This window comes from Prionailurus viverrinus, chromosome A2 (assembly GCF_022837055.1).
Source record: "Prionailurus viverrinus isolate Anna chromosome A2, UM_Priviv_1.0, whole genome shotgun sequence".
In the NCBI taxonomy this organism is placed as follows: Eukaryota; Metazoa; Chordata; class Mammalia; order Carnivora; family Felidae; genus Prionailurus; species Prionailurus viverrinus.
Genome location: NC_062562.1, coordinates 18,493,188 through 18,513,350, shown reverse-complemented (window position 1 = coordinate 18,513,350; position 20,163 = coordinate 18,493,188). Strand labels below are relative to the sequence as shown.

The 20,163-nt window shown below is 57.3% G+C and overlaps 1 protein-coding gene across 5 annotated transcripts; it reads right to left on the bottom strand.

Moving 5' to 3' along the window:
• Nucleotides 1–591: 591 nt before the first annotated feature.
• SLC38A3 (solute carrier family 38 member 3) lies at nt 592–14,593 on the bottom strand. Of its 5 annotated transcripts, XM_047848717.1 has the most exons (16): nt 14,545–14,593; nt 6,904–7,058; nt 6,732–6,813; nt 6,449–6,564; nt 5,834–5,907; nt 5,659–5,751; nt 5,475–5,556; nt 4,257–4,339; nt 4,106–4,164; nt 3,744–3,908; nt 3,585–3,664; nt 3,204–3,304; nt 2,845–2,969; nt 2,616–2,760; nt 1,582–1,685; nt 592–1,491 (listed from the first exon to the last, which is right to left on the bottom strand). In XM_047848717.1, the coding sequence occupies exons 2-16, from the start codon at nt 7,002–7,004 to the stop codon at nt 1,387–1,389; spliced, it is 1,515 nt and encodes a 504-aa protein (XP_047704673.1). In that variant the 5' UTR covers nt 7,005–7,058; nt 14,545–14,593; the 3' UTR covers nt 592–1,386. The 5 variants fall into 5 exon arrangements, 3 of the variants coding, with proteins under 3 accessions (XP_047704673.1, XP_047704672.1, XP_047704671.1); XM_047848716.1 differs by lacking the exons at nt 6,904–7,058; nt 14,545–14,593 and having other exon boundaries at nt 5,834–6,564; nt 6,732–6,747; XM_047848715.1 differs by lacking the exons at nt 6,732–6,813; nt 6,904–7,058; nt 14,545–14,593 and having other exon boundaries at nt 5,834–6,676.
• Nucleotides 14,594–20,163: the final 5,570 nt, after the last annotated feature.

Sequence of the window (20,163 nt, the reverse complement as noted above, 5' to 3'; positions counted from 1 at the left end):
ACTTGGGACTACCCTGCATCTTTAGGCCAGTCCTGCCCTGCCTTGGACCCCCTACTCAAAACTCAGGGCTCCAAACACGGGAACTCATTAACCCACCTTTATTCACAGTGGGTTTTACCATTAATAGAAGATCAGCCTGACAACTCACAGAATTCCTGGATTTTTGTCCTCAGACTCAAGGCATTAGCAGAGGATTGATATGGCAGCCAGGGAGGGCAGGGGGCCCTTCAGCAGGGTTTCTGCAGGGCTCAGCTGCCCCCTTGCTCAGACCCTCCCTGGAGCTACTGGGGATGCACCTCACGTTGCCTCCTTCCGGAGCCTCTCTCTGTCCCATTTCCTGGGGCCTCATTAATTCCTCCCCACCTCACCCCGTGAGAAAGCAGGTCTGTGCTGAGCCTGGCCCAGGTCCAGAGCTGGGCCTGAGCATGCCACTGGCTGGTTTGGAAGGGGCCCTATCCCCACCCTCATCCCAGGGAAGGGGGCAGGAGAGGCTCCCGTTTCCATCCATGTCCCGACTTCTATCCACTTGCCAGGAGCTCAGGGACCATGGGGAACAAGAATAGACAACATAGCTGGTATTATGTATAATATTTATAAAAGGGAGCTGACAGCTTCTCCACTCCTACCCCGGATCAGCCCCTGGGGTCTTTGGCTCCCAGGGGCAGAGACGCTCTGGGCCCCAGCCTCTTTCTTCTCCCAGAAATGGAATGTGAGCTATGGCCCAGACTTGGGGTGGGGGGAGTCCCAGCCTCCCCAGGACTGGTGAAGGAGCAGGTTCCTGGGGGTGCCCACACCAGCCTCACATTTAAAAGAACCTGATGGCTTCAGGTATGGGGGGTGGTCTGCTTCTGGTGGTGGGGATGGGAGAAGGAGACGAGAGTATCCAAGCGCTTGAGTCCAAGTGACTGAAAGGGGCCTCCGGGACAGAAGTGGAGGAAGGCAAGTGCATTGAGGGAGATGAGGCCCCAGAGTGCAGACCAAGGTCCAGCAGCAAGGTGGGGAGATGGCTGCAGGCTTGGGCTCCAACTTTATGTGCCCTACAGACTGTGCAGGCAGCTGTTGGACCTCAGTGTTTGCAACTGTGCAAGGAGGGCAGGGGCCTGAGTGGGATCTGAGGCAACAGGAAGGGAGCAAGGTCACAGCCCCACCCTGCTCCCAACTCCGGAAGCCCCTGTAGCCCGGGAGCCCAGCAAGGTAGTGGTCCAAGGGCCTTGGTCCTGGCTGTAACAAAAACCTTCCACAGAGAAGACGTGAGGCAGGGGACAAATGCCATAGTGTTAACCACATCTTTCTTCTCCCCGCTGACTGGCCACTGGATGGGAGCAGGGGCTGAAGACTCTGGGCAGGGGTACTTGGACGAGTAGACAGAACAGGCCGGGGGTCTTCCTAGTGGCTTCCTCCATGCCGGCCGGTCCCTGACACCCAATCAATGATGATGAAGCTCAAGCTCATGGTCATCAGCAAGAGGCCAAGCACAGCGAAACAAAGGGCCTATGGGGTCAGGGAGTCAAGAGTCAGGTGTGAGGTCAGGGCAGCTCCCTCAGCCCCACACCAGCCCACCAACCTCCAGGATCCTCGCACCAAGATTTTGGGGGTAGACTTTGCAGGTTCCTTCTCGGTGGGTATGATGCGAAAGTAGAAGATGGCGGGGAAGATGAAGATGAGGCATGGGGCAGATGTGGCACCTGCAAAGAATGAGATATATCCAGCTATTGGCTAAGGTCCAGGGGTGAACCCTTCAGTGAGATCAGAGATTCCTTGCTGGGGAAGTCTCATCTTGAGACTCTACTTGAGAGCTCTGCCTGATTCCGGAGAGCCCACCAGTCCCCCTGCCCCCCATTCTCTGTCCAACTGGATAGAAAGCTAGTGCTGTTGGCAGTAGAAGAATCTGTCAGTGAATGAAGCTCGCAAAGAGGAAAGGTAAGCCAAAAGATAAAGACAAAGCCTTGAAGATATCGGGCTCCTAGATATAGCTATTCCTGAAGGCTTTTCCATTATTTAAGCCAATACCTTCCTCTTTGCTTAAATCATTTTGAGTCAGATTTTGGCCACAGAGAACCTATAGTCATGTCTATGCTATCCATGACAATCAGCCCTCAGGTCTGTGTTTTGGTCCCTGCAGAGTTGGGCTGAGGAGTCAGTCTTGTGAGTTGGGCCACTCCAAAGATGTCTCAGAATTGTCTGATTTTCTACCTTAGAGCCCCAACTGGGATGAGACAGTGGACAGAGCACTGAACCTATAGTTCCATGATCCTAGAGCTAAATCAAGGCCCCCCACTTACCAGCCGTATGGCTCTGCTACTCCCTTAATCACTATGGACTTCAGTTTCCTCATATGTGAAATGGGGACAAGACCCAATGAGACCCTTTGTGGAGGTCCCTGGCATCCGGGCTCCACCCCATCCCTCAGTAAGGGGGAACAGACTCTGGTTTTGAGCCCTCAGAAGGGATTAGAATAGCCTTCAGGACAAAAATCTCAGACAGGAAGCCAAGCTGTGCACATGGCCAGCAGCTGTCACTAAAGTTGGGTATGATCTCAGGAATCTGCCAGGATTTAGATAGGAAATTCTCTGGCCAATGCCCTGCCTTTATACACAGCTGGGCCAGACCCTCACCAATGACCCCGAAGATGCCCAGGATGTTGGGAGCGAAGATAACCAGCAAGTTGATACAAGTGAGCAGGCCGATGGCAATGAGTATGTGCCGCAGCCAGCTGAACTCCTGGTTCTTAAACAGCATCTGCTGGATGGCACGGCGCACCTGGGGGATGGGGGTGGGAAGAGTCACCAGTCTGTCAGCTCCATAAGTCCCACCCTGCGTCGGTCCACCTGCCCACCGGCTCACCGGAAACAGAACGATCGGCACTGTGAGTGTGACTGCCGTCAGCACGGCCACACGCACACAGAGGATCAGCACGTCAAATGGGTCCACCTTGCTGTAGGTGTGCAGTAGCTCCGACTCCACCCCGTCTGCGGCAGGCAGGGAGGATGATCAGCAGGTGGCCCAGGGAGGGGGATGGGCTCTGAGCCTGGGTTGACCCTGACACTGTGGGAAGTGGCAACAGACTCACCTCCACAGCTGTAGGGCACAGTTAGGCATCACGCACCTAGTTAGCACCTCCAGTATGCAGGGTGCCATGGCCACTGGCCAGCCCCTTGCCCCCCAGCCTGGCCTCTGCCTCTGCCCCCACGGTCCAGCCATACCGTAGAAGGTGAGGTAGCCGAAGAGGGCAGCCAGGAAGTACATGACATACATGACGGCGATGGACAGGTTGGAGATGTGCTGCATCTTCCTCTTGGAGGGGCTTTGGGGAAGCAGGGGAGGGGATGGGTGCCAAGCTGGGCCACACCGGAGATCCCCGTATGCCCTGGGGCCTCTCTGGCACCACACCCTCACCATTTGGCAGCTGAGGACGTCTCCTCCTTGCCCCCAGTCGCCCCTCATGGAAGCCATGGAGATCTTTGATAAAGTGACTTGGCTCCTGTCACTCCCCACCCCGCCCTGCCCCCACCCTATCAGGACCACATTCCTTCTCCCCAAACCAGTTTAAGGCAGCCACCGCCCTTGCAACCATAGACACCTACTCCTTGAGCTCCGTATAGATGGGCAGCACCTCGGGATGGCAGACGAAGGCGAAGGCCATGATGGGGATGGTATATGCTGTCTAGATAGACATGGTGACTGCGTCAGGGCAGCCCTTCACTCTCACCCGGCCCATAGCCCCTGCCCCGGCCTGTTGGAACCTGTGAGTTGAGTGTGAAGTAACTCGGGGTGCAGAAGGCTGCGGCCTCTGTTTCAGCCTGCAGCTGAGCCTCCTCCTTGGTGACCTCCATGAGGCTGACGTTGCCCGTGATGTTGGCGAGGTTGAGGGGCAGAGGGCAGGGCACATGGAACTTTTTGTAGATGACCTGAGTTGCAGGGAAGATGGGGGTATCAGGGCCAGACAAGGCTTGCCTGGGAGTCACTATGAAAACACATCTAGATCAGGACAGAAGGAGCTGCCTTCTGAACCCAGGCTTCCCAGAAAGACCTGCCCCCTGCCCCTGACAGAGGAACCCCCCAAGAGACTTGTCCCCTCACTCCACCAGCACGGAAAGTGACTCACTGCAATTAGGAAGAACACCATGCAGCTGAGAGAGAAGCCGCTGGAGTAACCCAGGTAGCCTGCAACGTGGGGGAAGGGCTGTGAGACTGGGGTCCCTTCCCAGGCATTTCTCCAACATTCCCCTCCAAGGCCCTAGCCCTGCCACACTCACCAAGCTGCCGCATCAGTGCCAGGGGCAGAATGACGATGACAGAAACAAGGATCACCAGGTAGTTCCCATTCATGTACCAGTCCCTGCAGGAATAGGAGTGGGGAGCCAACATCAGAGTCCACTCAGCCTTGGGTGAGGCCACCTGCCTCCATACCTAATCGGGGCCACCGGAAAAATACTTGTTCATAGCTCGGAGTCTGCAAAATGGACATTCTCTCAGCACTGGCCTAGGCAAGGGGAGAACTAAGGAGCTCAGCTCCTGCTTGGTAGCCATTAGGGCTATAGTCACTGCTGCTGTTTTTCTCAAGACACACAGGTCTGGGTCCAGCTTCCCCAGGGGGTGGCCCCAAGGGGCCCAGGGAGGTGGGTGGGATGGAAGACCCTGGCTCTGGGGAGGTGGAGCATTTTCCATGGGGGTGTCAGGGACTTTCCAACATCCTGTACCCCTTGTGGTCCCTCCTGGCATCTGCATCCTGCACCATCCTGCACCCCCCACCACCAATGGCACAGAGAACTCAAGGGATAAGGAAGGAGACCCTCCTTCCCAGGGAAGCCCAAAGGCCAACTCCTTGGGAAAGGCACCCAGGACCCAGGGGGAAGAATCCTGGCTGTTTCCCTCCTCCCAGAGCTGCTCTCAACTTCAAACCCCCTCTGCTTGCCTGGGCTGTGTGGCCAAGGGCAGGGCATGGCTGTCTTCTCTGTCCCCACCCACAAAACATGGTTGATTCCATCAGTGCTGGCTAAACTGATGAGAGCAACTGGGACACCACGGGCTTAATTTCTTGGTTGGGCGGGGGGGGGGGGCCGGGGGGAGGGGGGAGGCGGGGAGGGGGGAGGCAGGGAGGGGGGAGGGGGCGGCAGGCGCTAAAGCCCAAGCCCTGGTCAGGAATAGCAGGTGCTTAGAGCTAAGCCCGAAGCTCTCAGGTCCTCCTTTTCTCATAGGCTGTGTCCTGGCCCAGGTGGGGCCCAGGTTCCTCAGCCTCACCCCACCTCTCACCTCATCTGGCCCTCCTAGGGGGTTCCCCTAGGTGCTAAAGGAGTGTAGACTGAATGTTAGCTCTGTTGGCAGCTCTCTGTCCCTCCACCAGTCACTTGCAGGCACTGTCTCATCTCTCCCACTAGCCCAGCCTGGGTTCCCAGGGCCAGTGGTGCATGTGGAGGGGTAGACCAAGGCCTTCCTCCTACCCTCACCCAGCCCCGCCCCACCCTGGGGCTCACGAAGTTTGCTCCTCCAGGTTCAGGAAGGTCTGTATGACAAGGGGCAGCTCGGACTTGATGATGTACAGGTAGCTGGACATGGCTGGGGGGAGAGAGGCGGGCAGGTGCTGGGGTCAGCCAAACCAGCCAGTCTTCAGCCCGCCCACCTGCCCACCACCTGTCTGGGTCTGCCTGCCAGGCTCACCTCCAATATTCTGCAGTGTGATGGCCAGGGCCGCTGCCAGCTTTCCTGGGGTCCCAAAGGCACGGTAGCCTAGCTGCTCATAGGCACGGATACCTGTGGGGACAGGAGTCAAAATAGTCAGGAGTGCTCTCCCCAGCCCAGCCCTCCCCTGCTCCAGGCTGGGTTGGGGGCTCACCCACGATCCCTGAGGACTTGAGTAGCAGGTGGATGGAGTAGCTGGAGAGCAGGGCGACGGCTGTCAACAGGAACCTGGGGAAGATGGGCGAAAAGGAGCCACTGAGGGCTTTACTGGCTGGCAGGGGGGGTGAGCTCTGGGAGGCCTGGGTGTGTGGGTCTGTGACCCAGGTGTCTGGAGCCCCCAACAGGCGTGGATGCAAGCTCAACTGGCCCCGGCAGGGGCGAACACCGCTCGGTTTGACCCAGGGTAAGCCATGACCTAGAAGGGGCCCTCTGAGCACTACCTCCTTGAGTTCTTGGAACAAACATGCTTTCCATTTAGACTGCAGGGCAGAGCTCCCAAGTAAGGACACGTGTGTCCACACAAGGCCTGGCCATGGGGCTTCGTTCATCACGTGTAAACGGTGGTAGAAGTATAGATTCAGGTCTGTTAGGCTTGCCTGTGTCATAATCTCAGTGGGTTTACCAGGAAATGAGGGATATTTGTCTGGCCATGGCTGGTTTTTTTAGCCATGGTTTGGGTTGAGCCCATCCACAGCCTGGGTCCTGGGAGGTCACGGTTGGTGGACTGTTTAGAGCTCCTGTCTTTAGAGGATTCACTGAAGGCACTCACAGGAAAAGGACGATGCCCGTGTTGGCCATGGCATAGGCGAGTCCCAGGATGCCACTGCCCATGATGGCGTTGCTGAGGTTGAACACTGACATCCCAAATGAAGTCTTCCCCACAAACTGCAGGCACCAGAGTGAGATGGGGGCGGGGGGGAGAGACAGCGACGCATGGAGGGTATCCCAACATTCCCCCTCACTGTCCCTTAACCTCCCGTCGCTGCCCCAGAGCTCTTTGCTACTGCGTGAAATCTCCCAAGCCCCCCACTCCACTGTGCCCTCCGGCTCACGTCTGTGAAGTGTGGCTCCTTGCTGGGGTTTTTCTGTAGGAAGCCCTCGCCCTCAACACAGCTCCGTCTGGGGCCTTCGACCCTGTAGGCACAGGCCAGAGCAGTCAGCTCAGCTCCGGCCCTTGCTCTGCACCCTGCCCTGCCCTGACCACGACTGGGTCCCTCTGCTCACCTCTGGTTGACAGCCGTGGGGGTGGTGACTGGGAGCAGCCCCTCTGAGTGTTTGCCGTTGGGCACCAGCTCCACCATTTCCGTCTGCAGAGGTGCCTCCATGGTCAGGGTCTGCCACCCGGAGCACTGACTCTCACACCAACACAAGTCAAAGGTCTGCAGAGCAATGGTCCCTCTGGTTATCCCTTCTCCCAGGACCCATGGCCCAGCCTCCCATGGGGAGTCTACAGCCTATCACACCTCCCAGAAGCTCACTCAGGATTTATGTGCACATGCAGCTGTGCCTGCTGCCTCCCCGGGACCTGCTTTTGGGGGAGTAGAGCTCAGATACCTGAGTTCTCCAAGACATCCTGATGGGACACCTTGGCCAGTATGTAGCACTCCCCCCACCACTCACATACCAGTCCAGGCAAGCCCTTGGGACCTCAGTTTCTCCATCTACGAAGTGAGGATCAGCTGGATGACCTGAGTTCAGAGTCCAGTGGTGCCTGGACTCCAGGATGTTGAGTCCCAGGAATCCAGACCCCGAGCTGGTAGGTGGGCCCTGGATTGACACCCCCTCCCTGACATTAACACCGGGAGACGGTTTCCTGTGCCGGCCCTGTGTGCCAGGGGCCTCCTAGCCAACCTAGAATGGCACTGCCCGACGGCTGGAGGCCTTGGGAGAGGGTGAGGGCTGTGGGCCCTGTTCCCAGCCGCCCGGCGGGCACTGCTGGCAGCCAGAACAAAGGGCCTTCTGTGGTCTGAGAGCTGGCGCTGGGAACGGCAGGCGCAAAGGCTACCCCCCCGGAGCCAGGAGGCCTGAGGCGGTGCTGGGTGGCTGGACACCTGGCCCCTGCCCGCCTGGCTGCAAAGGGCCCTCAGGGGGCCATCCAGGAAACGAGCGTCCCAGGGCCGAATTCTCTGAGCCACCCAGGCCTCACTTTCCACACAGCCATGACCTCAGGGCCATGTTCTCCTTCAAGCCTCTCTTCCCCTGCTAGGGGAATACCCCTATCCCTTAGGTGACCACCCTCCAGTAGTGGACCATTGGAGCAGATTCTCCATTTCCTAGAACCCCAGGCCAGGAACTCAGGGTCTTAGGCAGCTGTAGAGGAGTCTAGGTCACTGGATCAGTCCTCCCTTCCCTGCCCTCAGGGCATGGCTCTGCTGGGCCTCTAAGGAGCCAGCTCCCCCCCTCCCCGGCCCCCCACCCATCACTGGGGCTGGAAGCCACCTACCCCTTGCCCAGAAGTTACCTGGCACAGTGCCCCAGGATCTATAAGGACATCCTGAAGGCCAGAGAGGCCAGAAGGAGAGCTCAGACTCTACTCGAGACCAGGGAGGGGGCAGCACTGCCATGCAGGTCAGCCACAACCTAACCTGTTTTTTGTTTTGTTTTTTTAAGATTTTAACTTTAAGTAATCACTACACTCAACATGGGGCTCAAACATACAACTCTGAGATCAAGAGTGACCTGCTCTACTGACTGAGCCAGCCAGGTGTCCCTATCGGAGCCTAGGCTTGGTGCCATGACAAGCCCTCTGCTTGGGAATCCTGAATCCTGCCCTGAACCCCCCATCCCCACTCCGGATCCTGATGGTCTCAGGTCTACTTAGAACCCAGAACACCAGTGTTCTTAGCACTTGGGGCTATGTGTGGGGACAGAAGGCTGGGTTCAGGCCTCAGGCCCCAGTGTCCTGGAGGCAGCAGCCACACAGAACTGACTAGAGGACCAGCCCACCATTGCCCCAGGCAGCCCCAGGCCAGAGTTCAGATCCCAGGAACCTCGGTCCTGGAGACTCCACACTTGGAACCCTCGGGCCCCCTCGGCCTGCCTCTCTTTCTTCTGATGCTGGCATCTGAACCCATCTCACCTCCAGTCCTGTCCATTCAGGTCCATGACAATGTGAACATCTCTCGTGCCCTCTTCCCCTGGGTGAGTCTCTGCCCTAAGCCTCACTATCAGCACCTCTCCAAGGATCCCAGCTGGATGTGGAGATGCCAGCACCTCATCTCCAGAGTCACTCCAGAGTGCCCCCTGGCTCTCAGCTAGGGTTGCCCTTTTCGGGCATCCCACCCTGGGCAGGCTGGGACAGGCCCTCAGAGTGTGCTGAGTTGGCAGCTTGGACAAAGCACCCTTCTCTGCCTTAATATCCTTCCCTAGCAGCCAGCACTACCTCCAGGGAGACCACAGCCCATGGCATGGTCATGGCCAAAGTGCCCGAGTTCCTGTCTCCAGGTTCCCCATCCCCCCAGCAGGACCTACGCCTAGACCTTCACAGCCTGTCTGATACTCACAACCAGTCACTGCTGGATCTTGGGCTGGTTTGAGGTCCCAGAGAGGACATGGAATATCCTTCCCTAAATGGCTTCTGGTCTGGAAGGGACAAAACCCCCAAACATAGCCCCCACCTTATAGTTCCTGCAACAACTAAATATGAGACACATAGTGCTGGGACTCCAAAAAGGGGGGAGAGAGGCATCAAGGAAGGCTTCCTGGCAGAGGAGGTGATGGAGCCATTTCTGAAATTCCAGGAGTCCCAAAAGTGTGGAATAGCAAAGAATGCCTTAAGCAGAGGGCACAGCATGGGCAAAGGCTCTAAGGTGTGGTATGAGGCAGAATGAAGGTTCCATGGCTATAGACAAACCTGACAAAGCCTTGAAGGCCAGGTCAATGAGTCTGTACTTCAGTGTAGGGCAGGGCTAAGGGCTAAGCAGCCAGAGTGGAGTGCTAGCCTGGCATGTGGACTCTCAGCCATTCCCTGAGGCTGGCAGCCCATTTCTGACAGCTCCCATCCCTCAGGCCTACCACCTCCCAGGCTCCTTTGTATCAGGGAGTCAGGGTGGACTCAGGGAAATCTGCCAGCAGAATCTGACCCACTGTTGAGAAAGTCCACAGTGGACATTCGGAGTCTGAGTCCTGGCCTGGCCCTGCCTTACTGTGTGACCACGGGTAGAGTATTCCCCACTCAGGACCTCAGTGTCCTCCTGCCCTGCAGAGGTCCCCAGAAGTTTGGCAAAGCTGGGGACAGAGTGAGGATCCTCTCCAAGGCCTTTGTCCCAGACCATGCCATGGGCTTCCAGAGAGGGGTCAGGTTCTAGTGTGGGGCTGTCACTGCGACCTTGGGCAGATCATCAGAATAGCATCGGTCATGGGTGCAGAATGGACTTGGGCAGGAAATCGATGGCCTGGGCCACTGCCCTGGGCCCTGTTTGCTCTGCTGGGAGATAAGGGCTAGGAGAGGCCAGGAGCCACAGGGATAGTGCAGTAGGTAACGCTCGCCCACGCAGGCATCACAGGGTGAGAACTTGTCAGGCACACCTTGGCAGGTGTTGAGTTTGGCTAATTAAAGATTTCGAGGCCCAGGAATCCAGGCCACCACAGGCCCACTGCTTGCATCAGCTGCTGTAGGACACATACTTCTCTGTCCCAGGATTGAGGTCCTTGGAACCACCAGGGACTTGAGCCCTGCTTTCCTCCCTAATGCTCAGGGACATAAATGGGACTGCAGTGGCAGGCTGGCTACAGGGAGGCATCCACACTGTTCTTCCCTCAGTCCTTCCTGGCCGTCTGTGCTGATCGAGGCACAGACCCCATAGAACTTGTTGCCATGGTCCCCAGGCTTCTGGTGCATGGGAAGTCCTAGCCTCAGCCCAGATCTCAGGGGAGAGGCAGCTGGTCTGGCCTGAGGGTCTGTTGTGGTTATCCCTGGAGGCTCAGGGATGAAGGCTGCTCTCAGTTCCAGCTCAGCCATCCTTAGTCCCCTCCTGGCTGAGACAAGGTGCCCCTCCTATCTTGGCACTCCCTGCCCACCTTCTTCTCCAGGCTTCAGAAGGAGAACATCATCTTAGGACAAGCTGTCAGTCAACAAGGAAACTAGATTCAATGGACATGTCTGAATTGTATGTTCTCAAGGCACAGCCCCAGGGATTGGTGAGGAGATGATTGCTGAGGTCAGGGGGCTAGGGCTAGGGCATATGGAAGGGTGTTCTGAACAGGGGAGAATACTACAGCCCTGTGCACCCCCAGCCCTTCCTCCAGACGCACAACTCCAGATTTTGACCTCGGTAGATCCAGTACCCCTTCCACTGCTCCTTCATCGTCAACAACACTGGGCAAATGGCCACTGCAAGGTCAACACCTGGCTGGTACTGAGGGGGGTGGTATGGAGGAGAGGGCACATCCAAGGAAAGGAAGATGGCCCAGAACATTGATGTGTTGGCAACACCGATCCCTCATAGTTTAGCTCCTTGGCCCTGGTGTGTGGGGTCTGTGCTTCTGTGTTCTGGGCATCCGGAAGTGTCTAGGAGGATCTGAGGGGCCCAGCTGGGGCCGGAAGTTGGACTTTCCTGTGACAGGGTACATTTGCTAGACACCCAACAGATGCCTGGAGTTGGACCTTGCCCCAGACCCCTAGGCCTCCCCTCCCACCCAGCCCAGGACCCTCCTTGCTCCCCCAGTGGAGGCTGCAGCTGGAACCTCTTGGTCAAGACTGGGCCAGAGCCAGCAGCAGCCCCCTCCCCCCATTGCCAGCCCGCTGAGAGGGACGTGCAGCTGGAGGCCCAGCCAAGGCAAAGGACAGGACATCACGTGCCTGTGGCCCCCCAGGGGCAGGGGAGACCCCGAGCCAGCCAGCCCATCCTCCTCCCTGCTGACCCGGAATCCCCTGGAGGCGGCCAAATATTTGGACAGCCGGACTTCTGGCCCCAAGGAAAGCTGGAGCAGGGGCCTGGGGCAGCTCAGGACTCATTGGAGACCCCAGTGGAAGGGGGGAGGGGCTAAAGGCAAGGTTGGCCTGGAGGAGAGGCACCATTCAATGTCAGGCAGAAGCAGAGCGGCAGAGGGAGGGAAGAGAGGGGCAAGGAAAGAGGAAGGGCAGAAAACACATACATGCAGTGCATGAATACGGATCTGGACAGAAAAAGAGACAGAGAGGCACAGGGAGATAGAGAAATGCAGATGGATATAAAGGTACACCAACAGGAAAATACACACAGAGGAAGGTGGATACACATTCAGACAGGGAGACAGAGAGAGACAGACAACCAGAGAGCTGAGAGACAGCGATGGCCAACCAGCCAGAGATAGCTAAATGGAAAAAGAGACAGAGAGACAGGGAGACAGCCAACGAAAGACAGAGAGGACCCCAGAAGGAGTGAGAGGGAAGAGGGAGCCAGAGGCCCAGGCGAGTGGGCTGCAGACCCAGTGGGCACTTCAGGGATGGCCAGGCAGAACCCTGGAGGACCCCACAAGAAGGCTGCCCAGCATCTGCAGGTTCCTACAAGAGCAGGTTATGCCTCCATTAGCTAGGTGCAGGGACATCCAGACAGTGGGTCTGAGCCCACTAGGGCTGCAGGTCCAGGCCCAGGTGGATAGCTCACCACTCCCCAGTCCAGCACTGTCTACCCACACAATGGAAAAGATACACAGAGGTGATGGTGACCCCCATTCTCAGCAGTCATGCACGTGTGCAGACGTGCCGGCTGAGAGGCTGTGTACAGGACGTGGCCCGCAGAGCGGAAATTCAAAACCAAGCCACCCCAGGCCGCTGACCGGAAAGCCCCTCCTGCCCCAGCAGCTGGTCCTTCCCTTTGGCCCCCAGAAGCCCCGCCTGGTCTTCTAGAGTCCTCCCCACCCCACCACCGCATCTGTCTTCTTATCCAGAGTCAAAGGCCAGCCCTCCACTCACCAGACTGAATGTTTGCAGGGCACATAGTAGGTGCTCAGCAAATGTTGTAAAAGGAATAGAATGGGTTCAAGGCCCTTGGCAAGCCCCCAACCCATCTCAACCCAGCTCCAAGTGGCCCCTGGACCCTGGTCATGTCTGAACTAGATCATGTGCCTGCAGAGCTCCTATCTTACTACAGCATAGTATACACATCCCACACAGGCTTTCTGTGCACACAGATACCAAACTGTACCTCCCTTGCAGCCAACCACTCCCCTAAAACATGCTTTCCCCTTAGAATGAGTGCCTGTTTGTTCCACACCCAGCCTGGACTTTCAGGGTACACTTAGTTTAGCTCAAAAACCTTCCCCGACACTACCCAGAGACCTGTTGTGCCTCATTTTCTCTATTTGCCCAAGGTTCCATGGCTACTTGCTAGGGCAGCAGGCACCAGGACAGGAGCAACTGATTCTCATGGTCTGGCCACCTTGAGCCCTGGACTGGGTGTGTGTGGTGAGGTTGTGATGAGGGCCAAAAGAACCAGTACTGAAGAAAGAGTGGTTTGAGAAGCCAGTGAGGACATGGCCTCTATGAGCTCAGGCAGAGTGAGGTTCTGAGACATATACCCCTCCCCTCCCCAGAGAACCAGTCCCCTGTCCCCAACCCCAAAGGGTCAGAGACTCTCATGGAATGATTCCAGTCATTCCAGCCCTCTTGGAGATGTGCCACGCCTGGCCTCACCCACCCTGATTCCTCCTACATCTAGTGCTTCCTGCAGGAAGACTTCCATGGTTGTGCAGAACTTCCCCATCTCAAAATGGAACTGTCCCCAGATCTCTTCAGCTTTCTAGGCTCCAGACTGAAAAGCTCTGAAGAGTTTTCTTCCTTTCTTGAAGGAACTGAACTCCCATGCAACTGTTTACTGAAGAGGAAGGGGTGGAAGGTCCAAAGGCCTCTTCCAGAACAGTGGCCCAAGGAAGTCATGGAAGAAAGGACAGGACTGGGCGACTGAAGGAAGGATGGGCCTGGGTCGAGGAGTCCCCCAGGGTGCAAGGTGCAAGGACCTTTGACTTAGTCCCTTTCAGACTTGTCCTAGAGCTTACACCTGAGCTCAGCGCTCAGGTCACCCTGGGGGGAGAGGGCGGATTCCCACAGGCCCCGCCCCTGGCCTCCCCCTCCCCGGGTGTAAACAAACGCACGCATTCGCTGTGGCCAATCGAAGGGGCCAATGGAACGGGGGCGGGCTCCTGCAAACCCGGTTTTGGTCCTTTCCCTCCGCCCGCGTGCGCGGCGCCAGCTCTTATACCCCCACCGGGGAATGAGGCAGCAAGGAGAGCACACAGAGCCCCGCCCTCAGGCCAGGGAGCCACACGCGCCCTGTTCCTGCCGTGCCCGCTGGCCCGGCTGCAAATGGCACGGACTCTGGGACCAACATGTGCCCCACGGCCCCTCAGGCAGCCTGGCCCGATCTGCCCTCAAGCCCCTGCCCAACGCAGCCGGGATAAATATACCCAGACTCCCGGTGTGCCAGCCGGGCAGATTTGCCTGTCAGGCGCCCGTCGGGGCAGCGCTCCAGAGCCCGCTCCCGGGCCCTTTTAGGCCCCCCTCCGGGACCCTCTCTAGCTGGTCCCCGTGGGCCCTGCCTCGGGAAGCCCATCGCTCACCGCCCGAGCCCCCAACAAGGCGTCCTGTGGCCCCAGCCCCGAGTGCTGCTGACCTCCTGCTGTCCCTCCTGGCCCTGCCGACAGGCCCTGAGGCGGCGAAATGCCTTTCCCAGGATACCAGTTCAAGCTCAGAACTGACCCCTGAGTGGCGAGTCCCCGGACTGAGCCCAGAGCGCGCGGGGTTCTGGCTCGCGGGAGGCTGGGGTGTCTGCCCGGGACGGGACGGGTAACAGGCGCTGCCCAGAGCCCAACTACGGACGGGAGGGTGCACAGTAGAGCTCTGCCCGCCCGGTGCCCTGGACTGGGGGTCGGCGCCCCCAGCGGTACCTGGCCCGGCGGGTGGGGACGCACGGTGCTCCGCTCAGGCTGGCGCTGTCCGCTCTGCTCCCGGCTGAGCACAGCGACGGGGGATGAAGGGCGCCCGGCCCCGCCCCTGGCCCGCCCCCGGCCCGCCAATCCCAGGCGGCGGGCAGGAGGAGGGGCTGGCCTGGGGAGAGGCGGGGGCCCCGGCCCGCCAGGAGCAAAGGGGCAGCCCGAACGCTAAAGAGCCCCTAGGTAGGAGAGCAGCGGCTCCTGGAGGGGCTCAGTTGAGTCCTGTGGGCGGAACGCTTCAGTCTAGAGCAGATTCTCTCTGAGGTCTCCGAGTGTTCCCTTAACCCTTGAAATGCTCTCCTCTCACCTTCCGGAGGCCAGAAGCGAACAGAGCAGTGCTTAACCTCGGTGAAGGGTGCTTTCAGTGGGGAACTTTCAGACATCAGTCAGACACAAAATGTCTTTTCTGCTTGCCTCACTCTTCCAAGCAGAGATGGGATGGGGTGAGGACGGGGGCTTTTCCTGCATCAATTCTTCTATCTTCATCCCAGATATTCAGAAGAGATTGAGACTGGAACAGACAGGGGTAGGGTCAGTGAGGACAGGAGGGGAGCAACTCTGGGCTTGCGCTTCGCCTTGTTGGGCTCTCCCTTGGCCATGCCTCCCATTTCCGTATTTCTAAGGAATAATTGACAGCTATGTCTGCCCGTGGGAAGTAGGGCCTGGGACTCAGTGCCCTGGGAGGAGGGGTTTTAGGGCGTGCTGTTATTGGCTAGGGGCTCCTATCCCACCCCTGCCTGCTTCCCACCCAAGACCTTGGTGCTCAGGGTGGTAGGTGTTAAGGGCCCCCAGGCCTACCCAGCAGGGAGCTGGGAGAGGCCTGACCTTGGGGGTGAGCTGGGGGGGGGGGGGGTTCCCAGAACAGCTGTGTCCCTTGCTTCTCAGCCACTGGCTCTGATCCGATTAATCCCATGGCCTCTGCTGTTCTTAGCCAAGCTGGACGTCTCTGTGTCATGTCTGCCCCCCTCCTGGTGGGGGGGAATGCCCTCAGGGGACAGGCCTAACCTCTCCCCTGTCCTGGGCTGGGAGTCAGGCAGGACTCCTGGATTCTCTTCCTACTGACTCACAGCACCATCACAGCCAAGCCCTAGCCTATCTCAGTTTCCCTCTGTGTTACAGGGAAATGGCTGTGGCCTGAGGGGAGTGAATGAAGGGGAAGATGTGAGTTAAGGGCAGGGGATTCAGCTTTGGCTGGGAGTGCCAGGGAGCTGGGAGGACTAAAGGGAAAGGCACCGGGATGGTGGCAATCCCTCAGAGCATCCAAGCCCCTGCACTTCTGATGGCTGAAAAATAAGAAGGCACTGGTTTTCCCTCCCGATCTGGGGCTGGTGTAATTCCCAGATGAGAGCTCACCTTGTCATGAGGGACCCTAAGTCTCTCATCCTCCAAAGGGGCTTGAAGACTGCCCATTGGACAGTCAGTAGGAGAGGTACTGACCAGGGTCTGCCTCCCCCACCTTCTGGCCACATACATCCTGGATGCTCACAGAAGTCATTTGCAAAGGGCTGAGTGCTCCCATTGGTAGTTCCTGAGGGGCCAGGCCTGGCATCAAGGTCACCCAGCATGTGGGTGTTGGGGTCCTCTATCCTGACTGGAGGGAGCAGGGGCCGGCTGGGCTGAGCTGCTGTGGGTGGCCCGAAGGCAGCATGATGTGGGGTCCCTGGACCAGACTAGTTGTGGCCAGGAGGGGGGAGGGGCTGCCTGTTTGTTGATGCTAGGTCTGGGCCCCAGCCAGGGCAAACACAGCCCTGAAGCCTTTCCCGCCACCTGCCGAGTCTCCCAGCCCAGCCTGTGGTGACAGGACAGCTGGAAGCCAGGATGGGACTCTGAGAGCTGCTGGGGTGCCTTCTCCCAGAGATTGGAGGGAATGTCCATCCGTGAAGTACAGTGTGTGTGTGTGGGGGGCAGCCACCTGGAGTGGAGGGTCGAGGGGAGCTTTAGCTCAGCTTTCAGCCCAGCCCCCACATCTACTCCCCCATCTCCAGAAACTGAGACACAGGCCCAAGAGACTGCCAGACACATGAAACAGAACTTAGGGTCCCAGGATGGCTCAGACTCTCCTTCCAGGGTACTGGCAGCCCTTTGCTCTCCTCCTCCCTCTTCAATCATGTCCTCTCGGCCTCCAGCCAGGTTGCCTCCTCTCACCATGTCACCACCTCCCCTGACGCATCATTCACACGGTGCCCCAAGAGCCCTCTCCAAGAATGAGGCCTGTATTCACCTCCAACCCAGTCCTCCCCAGAGCCCAGCATCTGTACCCACTGACTCCTCAAATACTGTGCAGAGTCCTCCCTCACACACCCAGCTGGCCTCCCTGACATCCTCCCAAAGTGATCCTTGTCCCAGTTGCCACGCCCCCCCACCCCCCCACCCCCAAAGCACCTGGCTGGCCACATGTGTTCCTGTTGTTCTGAGAACACACCAGCCTTCCCCTCCCTGGCCCTCTGTCCTCCTAGTTCCTGACCCTGTCCCTCCTTCTCAGCAGTCTCTTACTTCTCCTTCAACACCCAAATAGAAGATGGCCTCTGAGGGGCACCTGGGTGGCTCAATTGGTTAAGTGTCCGACTTCGACTCAGGTCATAATCTCAAGGTTCGTGAGTTCGAGCCCCGTGTCGGGCTCTGTGCTGACAGCTCAGAGCCTGGAGCCTGCTTCGGATTCTGTGTCTCCCTCTCTCTCCCTCCTCCACTTGAGCTCTCTCTTTCTCTATTTCTCAAAAGTAAATGGATAAACATTAAAAAGAAGGAGGAGGAGAAGGCCTCTGAATACCCTGGCCAGCTCTTTCTGTACTTAATGTCGCCACTCTTGCCATCCTATCACACAGCCTCCATGTCTCTAAGTGCCTCTCTGGGTTGTCTAGACAGGAAAGCTCCAGCCAGGTTGGAGGGCATGAATCAGGAAAAGTCTGATGGAGAAGCAACCCGTGGGCTTGGCTCTGCCAAGGGGAAGGGCACATGCCAGGGTGGGGAAGAGAAAGGGCATCTGGATGGAGGAAACAGCCTGGCTACAGAGAAATGCAAGTATGAGTGTGGGATTAGCACCAATGGGTGGAGGGTTGTGTACAGGGGCAGGACACTTGGCCTGGAGTCATGTGGGGGGCTTCAAGGCCTCATAGGAGAGGATGGTTCTCACCTCCACAACCCAGGATTGAGGGCCCACACCCATAGCTCCTCACTATGCCCTGCCCAGTTTGGTGTCTGGGAGGCTCCTCTTTGGGCACAAGCAGGGGTTTAGTTGGTGTAATTCAGGGTGTGGAATTATAGAGGGACCCATAGGCAGACAGTCCTGTCTAGCCCTCCCCCGGCCTGGGTCCTCAGAGCCGATGACCTCTTGGCTGAGGCCTGCTCTCACAGTCCTGCCGTGCCCTCCCCCTCTCCCTTGAGATCTGGCCCCCAGCTTCTCTGGCCACTGAAGCGGCTTAATGAGCCCAGGTCACATGGGCTATGCTACTGCTTGTGGGGAGGGCCCAAGCCCCCGTGGCCACCCGACCAGGCCCTGACGTCGGCGGCATTAACCGTGCACTAGGCTTGTCTAATCTCTGGTCAGTGGACGGGCCAGGTTAGTCCCGCCAGAGCCAGAGTTGAAGACCGTGAAGGCCCTCAGGGGCACCTTGAGGTTGCAGGTCAGGCAGAGATGGTGATGACTGAAGGAGCCCAGGGTAAATGACCCCTACCTACAAGACTAGGGAGTGGCCACTGTGCTGGCTTTGGGCCAGCTCTGATCCTCTGCCCTCAACTGTGAATCAGGCATGGGCTCCCATTGATCCTACTCTGTAAGGTGTAATTACACTGGTGTGGTGAGTGGGGCCGAGGAGGCTTTGAGCTGAGAGACTCAGCTCCCCCTCCCCCAGCATACTTGTGGCCATGGGCAGGGCAACTTGAGGCCAGGCAGTGTCCCCAGTCCATGGGATCCAGGAATGCCAGTCCTGAATCCCAGACCCTGGGGTCAGAGTTACATGTGGAGGGGATCCCCTAGAAGGTGGGGTCCAGCCCCTGCCTGGTGTTCGGGCTTCTCTCTGCCCCTTGCCCAAGAAGGCTGGGAGCTCGTTGTTTTTCTTCCAAGACAAGGTGACTATGTGGAAGACCCCATTAGCCCACCTCTCCTGACAGCTTCCTCCCTCCCAAGCCTACCACTTCCACTTCCAGCTCCTCAAAGCCTCCTGTCTTCTGCCTTGCTTCTCCCCACTAAATCCCAGGGTTACTCCCCTGCCCCACCTCACTCCAGTAAACTGCTCAATCAAAGGGTCCTTAGTGCAAATGAGCAGCCAGGGTTCATCCAGGCCTAAGACCACCCAGTGAGGGCCGTAAACCACTGGCCCAAGCCCCATCCTCCTCTCAAACCTCCAAACAGCACCAGCGTGGCTGAACTCCTTAATCCATCCAGTGTCCCCCCACCACCACCACCCTGTGCTCAGGCCTAGGCACCCTTACTTCCCCTGTCCCCAGCTCACTTCCGGATCACAGCATCCTCCACCTGGACATTGAAGATGCTGCCCACATCTTCTGCCCAGCCCCAGGTATGTCTGCCTCCTGGACATCTCCTCCCCCAGGTGGCCACAGGTCTGGAAAACTCAGTCCATTCAACACTCCTGCAGTCCCACCAGCTTGCTGGGGGCATCACATGCACTTGGTCAAATAGCACAGATCCAGACCATTGTGGCTGAGCCCCATCTGCAGATCCTGGCCCCATGGAGTGACGAGGACATGTCTCTTCCTCACAGATCCTCCAGCCCCACTGCTGTCCTCCCCACGTCCTCTCATACTGGCCTCCAGGAAAAATGTGTGTCCCTACATACCTGCTTTCCCGAAAAATTTTAATGATTATTTTTTCCAGAAACAGAGTTGTAAAATATTATTATGATTTATTTCCATTAAATCCAGGAAAATAAGATTATAAATTGTCTTAGATATAGATAAAATAGTCCGTTCATGCTCTGTCTCTCTCTGTCCCAAAAATAAATAAAAAATGTTGAAAAAAAAAAAAAAAGAAAAGGGGCGCCTGGGTGGCGCAGTCGGTTAAGCGTCCGACTTCAGCCAGGTCACGATCTCGTGGTCCGTGAGTTCGAGCCCCGCGTCAGGCTCTGGGCTGATGGCTCGGAGCCCGGAGCCTGTTTCCGATTCTGCGTCTCCCTCTCTCTCTGCCCCTCCCCCGTTCATGCTCTGTCTCTCTCTGTCCCAAAAATAAATAAAAAATGTTGAAAAAAAAATAGATAAAATAGTTAAGCTTAAAATAATGTGGAGTTTTAATGTACCTACTTTCAATTTTTTTCAACTATTTTAATGTTCCATAAAAATTTTACCATTAAAAACACACAAAAACAAACATAGGAGTGGGCATTTTCCTTTTGCTTCAGGTTCCAATATGGCTTGGCAGAGGTCTCTTGAGTCTTGTCTTTATTTAAAATTTTGATATTTTGTTTATCATGAGGGTTTTTTTTTTTTGCAGTGATTTTGAATTTAAAACGTATTGCATCAAAATATTACTTATCTTGATCACTGAACTTTTTGGCACCACCTTAAATTTTGCACCCAAAGGTGAGTGCCTCTTTTGCCTCACCCCAATCCCAGCCCTGCTAT